Genomic DNA, 14,465 nt, shown 5'->3' with positions numbered 1-14,465 from the left:
TCGCACTATGAATTTAATATAAATGAAATTATGTAGAAAAGCATATCCTCAAATCGAATTAAACTACTTAAATTACGCGAGATCGATCAGAGCAACGATTGATTTAAGTACCATCGGACATTCCATCGCTGAATCTCGTTCTCCGTGTTATCTGTCGATAATTTAATGCTTCCTACCTCCCTCGACAGTTATATCACTTCTAACTGTGCAATAAAGACACACCGCTTATCACCGTTATTGCAATTTGTAGTCGAAACGAAACATTAAATCCATCCAGCTTACTAATCAAGCGAATAACACATTCGTAATTGTTTTATTCCTGCCGTTTATGTAAATGTATATTAATTACATAATATTATATAACCGCGGATATTAATTGATATAAATAAAAATTCTACTCTGACTCCAAGCAAAACGAAATCTGCCTGCCAGATTTTCCTTTAACAATCTGTCGTTCGCAGTTCGGTTCTTCGAGCTTATCATCTCGCACGATCTCTCTTTACTTAATCCGTTTATTTCATTCCATTGGTTATAGAAACACTCGACTAAAAACCATTAATCTTATACATACGAACAAAACATCTGTTACAAATGATTCAACGATAATATTTATTTCAAGCAATAACGACAACAACGATTTAATAATTATTCATACACGTGACAGAAAACTTATCCGTACGATTTCCCCTCGCGATAAAAAGTTAGGCAATCGCCACGATTTAACACCGGTTACCTACTGTAAATCTTTCCAATTAATTCCCTTAACTATCGTTTGATACATTGGCTCGGCTGAAAATTCAATTACCCGGAATAATCAAGCCGACGTCGGAGAACCGCATTCCTCGTCTAGTTCGGTCAACAAACAAGCGACGATTAACATAATTAGCGGCCTATGATCGTACGATGATACCAGTGGGCATATGACTCGTCGAAATGTTGAAGAGATTCGCGGAAGGGACGAACGACGAAGGAGGACGATGAATTCGCAAACGGCGGTTTTCTACCGCGTTCTAGAGGTCGTCGACCAACCGCACGTCCGGATAATCGTTCGTATAAATTTCTCGGGTGCCGCGATAGATTATGCGAACGCGACACGTACCCGCTTTCGACGCGATGTCTCTCTTATTGTTGAATCGAACGCTGGAATCTCCGACCACGTTGCGATTCAAAGTAGAATTTATTTTGGAGTGAGGTGCAAGATACTCTCAAGAGTTTGCAGATGTGGAGAATCTCATTATTTACAATTTTATTACAATTATTTTATCGCGCGGATTTTTCATTTTATTTTATTATTTTCGCGATACGCTGACGACCATAAGTACAATATCGGCACATCGGCTGATATTTAGCGCAAACTGTGTATACTTTTCACTGCTTTTATCGTTTGGGTATTTTCTTACGAATTTGTTATTACTTTATTTGTGTGTCTTTTAATGTAAAATACTAAATATTGGGGTTTATTTAGGGGTTTATTATTTATTATTTATTTATTATTAGGGGTTTTTTATTTATTATTTATTGTATAATTTGTTATTTGTAACGAGTGGGTGTTGTAATATTTATAGCTGGCAATTATACGTGTAGCATCGAGCTTGAAATTTTGAAATTCTTTCGACAAAATCCAGAAGATTATGGAATTTCACGTTTCATTATCTTCCACGTGTAGGTTCACTGAAATTCTTTATTCAGGAAACTATTAATTTCCATACATGAAATGGTAGGAGAAGTTTGCTAGCGAACAATAGAATTTATAATTTCGCGCCAAGTTAAAATTGTCGAATACGAAATTTTACTCCGTTGTTCGTCGAATTTAAAAAAATCCCGGTCATATAGATAAAACAGTGGTAAAACCCTCGCCTAGTTAGGATCATCGAATTTCGAATTCTAGTACGTATTTCGATGATACATGGGATTATCGAGATTGGAATTCTCGATAAAGTGGGCGGGTTTGGAATTTTGTTGTCGATTTAGAGCGATCTAATTCGAAATTTTGCCGCCTACGTTGGTTAATCGAATCCACAACTTTATCAACTACACGCAGTACTCTAATTTGAAACTTCAGCGATTCAATTTCATTTAAGAATTTTTTAACTTACAATTAGAAACAGCTAATATCCAACTATGAGCCAACTATGATTCGAACAATTAATTTAATTAGCCAACGGTACGAGAATATTCTGGAGGCGAAGAATACTTATCGTAATTAGTTCAACCGGGATAACTAGCTTCGAATAGTAACTGCAGGTGGAATCCAATTCCCTGCACAAAAGGCAGGAAGTGGCTGGTCGATGATTTGAGAATATTCTCGCGTGTCCACGACCCTTGTAAATTGTTATAAATAATTTTAATTCGCGCCCCTCTTCCTAATTTACCGCTGTTGGAAATAGAGATCTTTCTCTTTTTATTTCTTAACATCGAACGATTAGAAATTGTCTCGTTGATTTCTTACAGATCATGCGCGAGTGCGACGAAACAAAAGAAAGTTACCTAAAATATGTAAAATTTACGTGTAAATTAAAAAGTTATATCTGTACCATCTTTGGGAAAAACTATCGTTAAAATTACTTCTCATCGTTTTATCCTTTCATTTTATTATTTTCAACTCTGAAAATTATGGTATTTTAAAGATGCAGGAAGATAGAATTTGTATTATTTTTGAAAATGTTGTAGAAAAGGAAATAGCGTCACAGAGACACTAAATGAGATTTTGCAACATTTCTAACAGGAGATTCTCTATCTACGTAGAACTATTCACAAACCTCTAAATTTGCAGATGAATAGGTAAAAACACTTTGAAGACCGCTCTCCATTGATCGTGTCATTGATGAAAACATTGAAGCAATAATTGCAAATAGTCCACAGCGTACTGTGCTGAAAATTGGCGAAAGATTACGGATAGATGTTGGAAGATTGTAAAAAAGTATGTCGCGTATCTTCTGGAATAAAGAGACGATTAAAATTTAGCATGTCCATATGCTTGTTAAACTCTATAGGAATTTTCGGGACGAGCTATTATTTTTCTTGTTTTCTATTTTTATTTTTTCTGTTGGCACGTCTTTCCGATCATTCTTCGTTGGAGTCCAATAATGCCGACACGTGCGATCGCTTTATACTAACCGATTAAAAATAGATACCACGCGAGGGCCATGGTGTATTCGTTGCATATAAATGCGTATCGCTGCAGGTCGCTAGCCGATTTCAAGGAAACGACTTCGTCTGACCTCCGTCGCCGCCGGCCATTATGTTCGAGGTCCGTCCAACTTTGCCGTTGATACCTCGCCGATTTGCCAGCCAAGCTCGATGCTTTTTCACCCAAGGATTTTATGCAATCAACCGATCTTCTTCGCTCTTTTGTTTCGATTTGCTTTAACGAATGAATTAATTAACGAATAAATTTGCATTTCTTGAATGATCTTACGCGAACGCTTTGCAATGAAAAATTCGTTGGATCCCTGTGAAGGATGAAATTGTTTCGAAAACGAACGTTTTACAGGTAAAAAGAACCGTCTCGCTTCCTTTGGAACGATAACACAAAGCATTAAAAGCTACGAATATACTTGGGATTCGTCCAATGACGAAACTACGAATATCGTTAAATCGATGATCAGAAATTTGTATACATTCGCTGTATATACTTCAATACTAAATACTTTTATATAACATGCACAGTTGGTCATAGAAATATTCGACCATGGTTTTAACACGTTTTATCCACCATGACTAAACAAATGAAAAATAACGTTTAAAAAGAACTTATCCTTGCTAGAACAAAGTAAACGAAATAAGGCAGCTTCTATACCAAAGAAATTATTTAAAAATTCAATAAAAAATATTCAGATAGGCAAATATATTTTCAATCAATTCACGTCGAAACAAACGACGCGGTTCGTCCTTTCCATTCAAACCAAGTACAATGAGTCCTGCCTTCGATATTCAACCACGACTAAGCGAAATAATCCTCAAGAACCTGTCAACCCAATGACCAATTGGTTTATGACACGACTCGTGCAACGAGGCCAATAGACCAATCATCCGGCACGATCCAAAATTTCGTATATCAGCTATTCGACCATGGGCAAGGAGCCACTAAACAGAGACATCCACTATCCTCGTTATATGGGATATTCTAATTGAAAGCAACGTGGGACAAGGACAAGGGAATAAACGGGCGAGAACGTGCTCGTAGGAAGGAAAGAAACAAGAGGAATGAAAGAAAGAGAAAAAAAAGCAATTTTAGCCGAAGAAGGTCGACACGGTGGACGGCACGAGGGACGGAGAGTCATAGCTCGTAATAGCTGCACCATAAAATCATGAAAATAAATTATTGCGTAGATGATGGTAAACGTTAACTCTCGGTTCTTGTGACACCTCTGTGTCGTTGCATCGACCGTCCAGCCACTCCTGGTCGAGTGGCTGTCGTGCACACACCGTCCAGGAGAAAGTTTGCCGTTTATTGCAGCCTCATAAACGCATAAACGTGCCGAAAGCAAGAGGAAAAAAAAGTCGGTGCAACGTTTACGAGGGCAAACCGTACGACCGAGCCTGAATCTGCGCCGCAAAAGGGTTGCGTGTCCAGGCAAGGGTTGAAGGGTCTTGTGTTTGGGTTGCCAGTTTATTGTCACCATCGAGTTGGCCCTTCCGCAGCATTTTTCCCCGAAAATATCGTATTTCTTTGCTCTAGATCTTACCGTTTCGTGGGATTTCGAATTGACAATGGGAGACACTTCCGGTTCTTAAGGAAGATAGGGTTACGCCGTTGTAATCGAGAAAGGGGAATCGAGGCACCAGCTTTGGCGAGTTTGTTGGATGGTTTTTCAAATCGTTGCAGTCGCGACGCGAGAGTTAGATTCGACGTTTTCAGCGCGTGAAATGTAAATTTATATAATCTCCTTGCCAGGATATTTTATGACCTCAATTCGAAATAATGTGGTTGAATTACGCCAATAAGTGAATGAATATGCATGCCAGACGATGTGGAACAAGGCAGAAATATTTCAAAACGTATGTACATACGTCAATTTGTAATTTGCACATATGAATGCCATATTCAAATGAAAGGAAGACACGTCTTATGGAAGAGTAAATAGAGTTTCGTATTTTCTCATAACTTTTTTACTCCTCTATCATTACGTAACATTTTCTCGATGATTTTTACGTGATTATTCGCATGATTATATCTTATCTACGTTTAATTCATCACTACGAGTATAAAATTCTACCTTTACTCAAACATTCGATGTAAAAAGGAAAAATCTGTGGTGCTACGATCGTCTCGCGTTTAAACAATTATCGCAATGTGCGATATTATAAATAGCCAGACAGTGACAAGACAATTATTATAACACACGTTTACGCTTTGTTCTCTGACAGTTGCTCTTGATAATTCCACGGTACTCTTACGCGATACTTTACCAGCTGATAATATCGATAAATTGCTCCAACAATAACGACGTAACAATTATAAATACATTTCTTATTAAACACCTTGCTAAAATCTATATAACAGAATCCTCACGATCGGCCATTGATCCAATAAGAAGGAAGGAAGTCAAGTTCGAAACATACACTGTTGAAACGCGTAAGTGTTCGTCATTGGACAGGTGGCAGAGGTAGATCGCGTGGGTAGTTGCACAATGCAGCGACCCGAGGGTTGATTCGAACGCGATAGATCACGAAAGGTGCAAACGACGCGATTAATCGGCGAACGTTATAGAAGAGTTTCGTTAACGAGCAATCGCACAAACGTTAGCAAATTTTTCTGTTCTGCAGTTCTATCCAGAAAGGAAATGGCGCGTTGCACGACGCTGCACTAGCCGCCCGCGAATCATTTGATCAGCGGTAAACCGATCCGAGTGCAGCCATAAAATTCCACGATAGCCGGTGGCCTAGTCACGAGGACGCTAAACGATAAGGCTAATGCTAGTCCGAAATCTGGACATAGTTTCGTTACGAGCGGGCAACGAAAACGGCGTAGCACGGCGGCAAGTTCATCGAACCTGTATCACGTTTTTTGCCTGTGAGCACGCACGTGCCTATCGTCCTTCGAATCGGAACTGGGCTCTCGCCTTGCCGCGTGTACACGTTCCCGAATTTTGTATCAGCTCCGAACAATCGATTCGAGTAGGTGACCAGGAAATCCCTGTCACCTCGTAGAGGAAACGGAGTTTCGTTTTTAAAGGATAGAATATTGAAACTAGTAACAATCTAGTGGGAGTGAATTAATATTCACGGTAAAGTTCAGGGCCGTTCTGCACAATTGAATCGATATCATTAATGAAATTTGATGAGTCACCAAGTATAAGTCGCTGATGTTAATAAACGCTGTTGCATAATAGCGGCAAGAGTGGCAATAAAATCCAATGAAATTTCGCGTATCGCGAGTTGTCTGATTATACTACTCTACGAAAGATTATAAGATTGTAAAATGAAAAACTCTAATCTGCAATTCGTAACTTGTCGATTTACCGGTTCTTCGAAAGTTAGGGGAACACGGATCCTCCAGTGTTTCGAGTATACGTAAATCCATTTTAATGAATGAGATCCACAACGGAGAATTTCGAGTAACCGGATATTACATCAAGCATGGTCCCAAAACCATATATACACGTTCGCTAGTCAAAGCCATTATAACCAAAGAAGCTTTGTCCAAATACAGAAAAGCCATTAAACATAATGTGTCCGAAGAATAAGTTACCTGAGCACCGCTACCTTTCACCGTCGGTCTCTAAAAGAGTACACTGACATCGATCAATTAAGAGGCGTCTCGACACAGAGGCATATAAACCCCGCAATGTCCCTAAATCGAAGATGGAACGAGCCTCTCGAGAACCATATAGTTAACATGTATGAGAAAAAGGGACATAGAAATCGAAGGATGAAACGGGACAAGGAGTCGCGCAGAGGATCGTAGTCTGTGTTGGAAACAAAGACAGAAAGAAGAGGTTCGGGCAAGGCAGAAGAGAGGCCGAGAGGAAGCCGGCAAGGTTAGAGAGAGACGAACGAAGAAGGCAGAAGGCGAAACGACAGAGGTGTACGGACTGTGGCTTGGTTGGCTCGAGCGAGAGGGCGCATGGCCTTGGCCGCTGCTGCGGGGTAATTCAGTCAAGGTTTCGGCCGATGAACTTCCTCCGATGGGAGGAAGGAGAGCCGGCCGGTAGAGGTCCGAGGCGAGTGGTGGGGCGAAGCTTCGGCCAATCGCGAGAACACGCGGCCCAGCGTGCGGCCACGCGATTGGTTGGGCCCGTGACGCCGGTGCCCGGGCCCGCAGCCGCCGCTTGTCAGTGACCTCCAGCATTGAAAATACGATGAACTCTCTCGGGGGGCTCTCTGTAAGAGCGCACCGGTGCGCTGTGTGTCCTCTACTACATACTAGGTAGCCAGGGCGTAGACATTGTAGATGGTCGAGGCAGCCTGGCAAGCAGGCAGCCACATCAATCCCTCCCCTCCACAAACCGGCGTCGCTCCGAGTAAGGGCTGCACGGCCCCCAGGTAACCAACACTCGGCAGCGCCGAACTCCAGTCAGACCAACGCGAACCTCCCTCGAGCGAACACTTACTTTCACTCTCTTCTCTCTGCCATCCCAATACGTGCGCTCTTTCGCTCACGGTTTCCTCCGGCTCTCTCCGCTCGTGGTTCCTTCCTCGCTCACGTCTGGTACACCACCCGGTCGTTCATTCCACTCTATCGACAGTGTATAACACCGGCGAGGTGTTCATCGGTCGCCACAGAACGCACCTGCCCCTCGTTCCGGTAGGTTCTCGGCAAACCAGAGTCAGTTTCCCTTAGTGTGATTCACTCCCCCGGTCACTCGAGTTCCTTACGTTACTTGATCACGTGATCGACTTCTGTGCGTTACACGATAAACAGACTTGGAGATAAAGAGAGAAGAAAGCAGACAGGAATTCGTTTCTTACGTAGATTTCTCGAGCAGCGCTTTTTTTTCTTGGTGATATCGAGGAGAAGTGAGTTAGTGTTTATTAGTCAGTGATACCGAGCGAACATGTAGTGAACTGATGTCGGTTCTCGGCTCAGTGCAGTGCCGTGCCAAGTGGATGATACATCGAAGAACCTAAGATATTCTGGATTCGTTATTGTGATCGAACGATAGACAAACATCATGATCCTGACCCCGGATAGCAGCGCACAGGCTACAATGGCGACGTCACCGGCACCGGAATCGCCGATCTCGAGCATGTCGTCGCATGGCTCCCGCACGTCCAGCGTGTCGCGCATGTCTTGTGTCTCTCAGGGCATGTCAAGCCCTTATCACGTGGCTCAGTTACCCCATCATCTCAGCCCAAACATGCCTACCATGGACTCTACCGTTTCGTCAGCGAAACCTGAGCCCGAATTGAACATAGGTACGGCTCGGAACCACTAATCGAAGAAAAATTAGAAAAGAAAAAAAATGAAAAAATCGCTCAAGGATAAAATAAAAAGACACGTTTACGTATAATTCTATTGCCAAATTTATCTTCCAATACATTCTGTCGAAAACTAACGTTTGAGCTTAATTTGAAAAAATTCGACAAATTCTCGGTCAGGTTCAACTATATCAGTACGTATAAGGAGATCCAATTGCTTTGGATCTCGTGGAACTGAAAAACGATCGTGCGTCGTGACAGTCGAGTGAAAGCAGAAAGTTGTAACACACCGATGCTGTAACCCGCCGCGAGAGAGGAGAAAGTGTTCTTCTTTCTCTCCCACCTTTCTCCTCCCAGACGCGCGCTATCCGCCACGTGGAGAGCAACGTGAACCCGACACGTTACACGTCCACGTTATATACATATTGTGCTAGTGAAATCACAGTGCGTAATCTATATTTCTTTTTTTTTCTGTTCTCTTGCAGAATTCGACGGGACCACGGTATTGTGTCGTGTCTGCGGGGACAAAGCGTCCGGTTTTCACTATGGGGTACACTCCTGCGAGGGATGCAAGGTGAGTGGAAATTCGAACTCGATATACAATACAAATCCGCGTATACTTCGCATATTTCGTTCGACGCTTTTCGATCCGGTTTCGTTTTCAAAAATATTTGCTTACTCGACTTTGCGTTCGAACTTCTCCGTTGGAACTCCTTTTTTTTCTTCCAACATTCCGTACAAGAGTTATAAATTGATCTGAAAATCGTTTGAACGAATATCGCAACGAGTATCGCCGACATTTTTGATACTTTTTACTCGATCTTTGCAAGATTTTTGGAATAATGGATGTTGGAAATACGTAAATACGAATTTAGCATTGATCCACGAGTACCGTGAAAAGTATCGATAATGCGGAGCCGTAACGCGATGTGACCAGGAAGTGAACGGAGTTTGAATGTGAATGTACGATGTGACCAAGGCTACGGAGAAGTTATCGACCCGGCGTTGCTCGACCTTGTGCACGCGGAAATCGTGAGACGTTCGAACTGGTCTCCTTGACGTTGCCTCCTCAACCGGGCAACCTCTCCTCGTGGATGAAAAATCTTGTCAAGGCCTCTTTTCTTCCATCCATACGACGATCTTTATATCGAGAGTTCTGGTCAGAAAAATGACATTCGAAGTATTATTCGCGTTAATTCCTGATCAATTGCGATATTCTTTCTTGTATATAATGATTCATAGGGCATATAAGAAGATCATCCAAATTGATCGAAATTATTAAAAATATATATGTCATTTATATCTTGCGATTTTATTTTTCTATCGAGAAAGAATTTATAAATTTCTACGATACAGAAGATAGGTAAAAATATTTCGAATGTACGAGATAAATTTCTTGGAAGAGATTTAGCGTGACTTTTGAGAAAAAGTAGATAGAATAGCATATTCAGCGATCAGATTTTTCTGGAATACGAGGAAGGTCGGGGTTCGTACAATGGCTTCGCGGGCGGTTACGCAAAAGGAGCGGGAAATGTGGCGAAATTCTGTGTGGAACGATAACCTTCGCGTGAGAAGGGTCCGGGACAGGTAGACAGCCGTTTCTCTCCTCCTAAAGACAGTTTTGTGTCGGTGGTTTTCGTGTGGCCGAATTTTAGGGCAGGTACGTGCAACGCGAAGAATGCACATCCGTCCGTACAATTTCCTGTCCAGCTTGTCTAGCTTTTCTCTATTCTTTCGATTCGAATCGACTCGTCTCTCTGTCGACCATTTAAAATTGAAAAGAAAAAGAGAAGAGGAAAAGTTCCTTTTCTCGGTATCATTGGGAATTCTAGTGTAAAAAGGTTCGTCAAAAATATTTCGTATTAAAATGATTCATCGTTGGAGAGGATATAATTGTTTCAACGTGGCATTTCGAAAGAAGAGTTCTTTCCCCGCGAAACCTCGAATCGAATGTAAATCGTTTCCCTCGAGACTGATAATTACGCCCCGCGAAGGCCAACGTCCTCGTGCTCGTCATTGTGCGACTTCAAGGAGGCACGTGGTGGGGGCAGCACAGGCCGCGAATTCGTTTTAGGAAGTGGCAGTACGCTACCCCCACTCTTGCTATTATATCCCCTCCACGTCGATTAGAGACGCGTGGTGAGGGATACTCCGCCAGGTGTTGTAAACCGGTGCGCCAGTGCTCGCAGATCTTCTTCGTCCGTCGACTTGATGATTTCGTTCTTGTATGACATCTGCTTACTTTATAAGTTGTCTTACCATGCACGTAATATAAATTGAAACATTTAATAGATGCATTCCAGATACATTCCAACGTTTCTAGTTTATCTTCGACAATTAGAATTGATGATTTCCAATAAGAAAATTAATCTTCTCCAAACTAATCGATCAATCCTATGTAGATTCGATCAGTATTTGAAAAGGTAGCTTAAAGCTTCTGAGTTTAGAATCTTCTCAAATAGTACGACGATGACTGAGTCAATCTGCTGAATCCTAGATACCCTTGTAAAGACACCCCAGAGTCATTTGTTCGGTGTTCGTACAAAAAGAAAGAGAGAGTGAGTTGGCAGGACCGCCGAAAAGCCAAAGAGATGATGGCGGCCTACCACGCAGAAGAGAAAGTGTCTCTTAACCCCTGCTGACTGCATTTTACCTGGACTAAATTTTCGAAACGGAAAAGATCAAATCGACCGTTCTTCTGAACAATATCTGATCAAGAATTAGACTCTCTTAGGGTCCCCTACCTTGATCTCACATCCCTGGTGAAGAGAACGATCAGAAGAGGTGAGGGGAGTCTCGGGCTGGGTTGACTGGGTCAGTAACTTATGGCCGTGGCGTAACACACAGGCAGTTTACGGCAAACGAGTCGACGTCGAGTGACCTAGCCGCTAGCGGTAGAGACCGTCTTATAGGTACTGGAACACGCAGCGAGGGATCAGCGGTGGAAAGGGAAGAGAACGCGGAAGAGTGTTGGATATCTTTAAGACTAGGTCGCTCGGTCGCACTGCTGTTGCACTATTTCGCCATACCGCTGGCCACAAGCTACTTTTCCTCGGCCCCTGAGCTTCTTGAGTTGTTCCAGTCTCGCAGCTTTACGAGGTCTTGCCGAAATCTAAATCTGCTTAAGGTTAGGATCAAAGTTTAGGGGATATTCGCATATATAGGCCCCTGTAAATTAAGCTTTTCTAGGGAATATTGTAGGTAAAATATTTTATGGCACAATTAGGATACACCTGGATAGAGAGATTTGGATAGTAGGTTAGGTCACTGGTGCCCCATGTTTTCGGGATGGAAAAAGTGACGCGAAGATGGCGGCCGGCGTGTGGCTCGCACTGGCCCAGATATCTCGCCCAGGCCGTTGCCCCCCACGACACTTTTCGTGTACGCGTCACTGACCTGGGCTCAGTTTTACAGCACGAGAGATTCGCGGCGCCGCAATCAGCGCGCGCGATAAAACCGCGATAAAAGTCACGGCATTCCGGCAAAGCGGGTAACCGGCTTGATTCACGAAACGTTCATCCGAATCTAATCAACCCAACCCCTAGATCGCTATGTCATTCTATACCTATCCCTCTAATCTTATTCCCCTATACAGATATGTCTATCTACTTCATCAATCAACCCCTTTTATCCCTTTCTTACACCAACCAAACCTAACTTTCCCATCTTCAACTCGAGCATTTCCAAATTCGTCAAGGAAATTATTTTTCTGACTTCCACTATACTCGCATATCAGAGTGTCATACTTCGCTTCAACCGTTCTTCTCCAAAAGCCACGTGCAGGATATCGAAAGATAGATGCAAGAGCCTCTCTGAAAAGCGAGACAATTCTCTGTGGGGGAGGGAGTGCGAGATTTCTCGTTTTTATTTTTGCGTCGACGTTCCTCTTTAAATCTGACTGGCGCGGGCGGCGGGGCAATCAACGGTGGAGGTGCGCGTCGACTCTTTTTCCGGAGGGTTGAAACCAGGCGACCGGTGCATTAACCCTCCGGTCGTCGACCCCCGAGCCAGTTACGTCACACGCTTGTTCCCTCCTCCCCCCTCCGTCCCAATGCCCCCTTCCATCTTCATCGTTTCCCCTCCAGATCCCTCTCAAACCCCCCCACTACTCCTCTCGCGCTCCTCCTGCGTCTGCTGCACCTCCTCTCCTCCTTTTCCCCCCATCTCAAACCACCTCCACCACCTCCTCGTCCATCCTCCTCTTTCTTCACCTCCCTCTCGGCTAACCGTCATTTTTGATGTCGTAACGAGTCGTGATCTCATTTTCATTTGATTGCGCGGGTATTTCGGTGCTCGGTTGGGGTTACTGACCCCGGTGCATCTACTTTAGAATCGGGTCAGCCGCTTATTATCGTGGTAGGTGTTCGCTCGACTCGGTATCTCCGGCCGGCCGAAGCGGCAGCGCGTTTCAAGATAACGCCGCTGCCCCGCCGCGCGGAATCGGACGTCACGCTCCTCTACGCCCGATAAAGCCACCCCGTGAAACACGACACCCCACGCTATGCAGCCGTTTCGCCGGGGCATGTTTCTTCGCGGCTAATCGGCCGGCGATTTTTCGGGGTGCATTGCACTCCAGTGACACAGTTGTTGGGGATGAGGATAAGAAATTGGGGATCAAGATGTTTCAAATGTAGGCTAATCTTTCTCTTGCGTTTCGTTCCTTTTTCTTAAATTTCGTTTGGATGATGTAGGAATTTGTTTCGTTAAGATAGATGCGATAGGTTAATCAGAAACATTTTGTAGAATCGCGTGACAATTGCAAAGAAATTGCATTTGATACAGACGTGTTTTACGTTTTGAATGATTATTATTATTTCGTACAATTATGTTGTGACAACTCTAAATAGAATATTTTTAATTTTTGCGTTATACTTCAGTAAAATTCCTATTTCAATTTCTAATTAAGAAGTAAAGAAAGTCGAGCTCATTTTCGAATAACCGATGTAGATAGATTGGATTGTTGATTTCTGAAATTGCAAGTGCTCTTATTTATTCGATACAGCGTTGGTTTGGTTAGCGATTTGTGACAAAATCTCGAGCGTCGTGGAAACGGAAAATAGTTCGAGTGGTGACCTCGGCGATCGACTTCCTTGGTATCGATGCCCGGGGAATAGAGCAGCGAACTGTTCGAGGTCAAACGAGAGTATAAAAGCTGGTCGGCCAACGGCACCATTTCTTTTCGACGCTTCTACTGAATTTACCAGATTCTCGATTCTTCCTTATCTGGCATCTCTTTTAGAATATCCGATACCACAATTGTAACATATATTTTTCCCCCTTCATACAAATCGCTTTCAACTATCGATATAAAAATGTCCATAATATTAAAACCAACATATATCGTCCTAAAATTACGATCACATTTCTCTGAAACAATCGCACAAACAATAAAGTTTAACTACGATCAGAAACATAAATCAATCAATAGATTCTATCTTATACTTTCCAACCCCTTTACCAGCAACTCTTACGAAAACCTAATACTTTATCTTATTTATTATTAAATATCCGACCTAAAAACAGCATGAAAAACCTGACAACAAATCACATGAAGAAGAATTCATCTCAAAAAGCGTTTCCCAACCACCTTCCTATCAAAACTTGCTCCCTCTTCTCAATTTTCCATACCAAGTACCTTTGGCGCATTCAGCCGCTCATGGACGACCAGCATCATCTCTGACCTCGGTGATCGGTACCACGGAGCGATCAGGCATATCGGTGTCCGGGCAGTCGCGAACGAGCAAGCGAGCTGCGAATTCTTGGGGTCGTAGGTGCGCGTCGATGCGAGCGCGCGTGAGCGGTTAATGCCCCCGAGCAGAGCAGAGAGTGTCGCGCCGTTTCGAGCGAGAGCGCATGCGCCCGCACGGGCGCGCGCATTATGTACGTCACCGTTACTCCGTTTCGTGTCCTGTCCTCTCTCCCTCCCCCCCACCAATTCTCCTTCTAACCCACGGTATCACTCGTTGTACGTACCTCTATCTCGCTCTTTGTCTTTTCCTCTTTCCTTGTCGCATCTCTCCTCTCCTCTCTTACTCTCTCCCCCTGCCTCTCTCTTTCCCTCTGTGTTTCCCTGTTCTTCGTTTCCCGTCTTCGTTGTCCCT

At 43.3% G+C, this 14,465-nt stretch overlaps 2 protein-coding genes across 3 annotated transcripts in view; both read left to right on the top strand.

Annotated features, from left to right (window-relative positions):
* The window catches only part of LOC117156802 (nuclear hormone receptor E75-like), a 110,021-nt gene that overhangs the window by 81,609 nt on the left and 13,947 nt on the right, over positions 1-14,465 (top strand). For both annotated transcript variants that reach the window (XM_076617591.1, XM_033334165.2), the window contains exon 2: positions 8,850-8,938. In XM_076617591.1, the coding sequence (XP_076473706.1) occupies positions 8,850-8,938 (89 nt within the window). The remainder of the gene's footprint in view (positions 1-8,849; positions 8,939-14,465) is intronic.
* Positions 8,051-8,487, top strand: LOC143302537 (uncharacterized). Its single transcript, XM_076617592.1, has one exon. It carries the CDS (start codon positions 8,118-8,120, stop codon positions 8,379-8,381), a length of 264 nt encoding a protein of 87 aa, XP_076473707.1. The 5' UTR covers positions 8,051-8,117; the 3' UTR covers positions 8,382-8,487.

Source organism: Bombus vancouverensis, chromosome 4 (assembly GCF_051014615.1).
Source record: "Bombus vancouverensis nearcticus chromosome 4, iyBomVanc1_principal, whole genome shotgun sequence".
In the NCBI taxonomy this organism is placed as follows: Eukaryota; Metazoa; Arthropoda; class Insecta; order Hymenoptera; family Apidae; genus Bombus; species Bombus vancouverensis.
This window is presented reverse-complemented; position numbering and strand designations above follow the sequence as displayed.

Coding starts and splice junctions, on each gene's coding strand:
- LOC143302537 (XM_076617592.1), top strand. CDS start 8,118: ATGATCCTGACCCCGGATAGCAGCGCACAGGCTACAATGGCGACGTCA.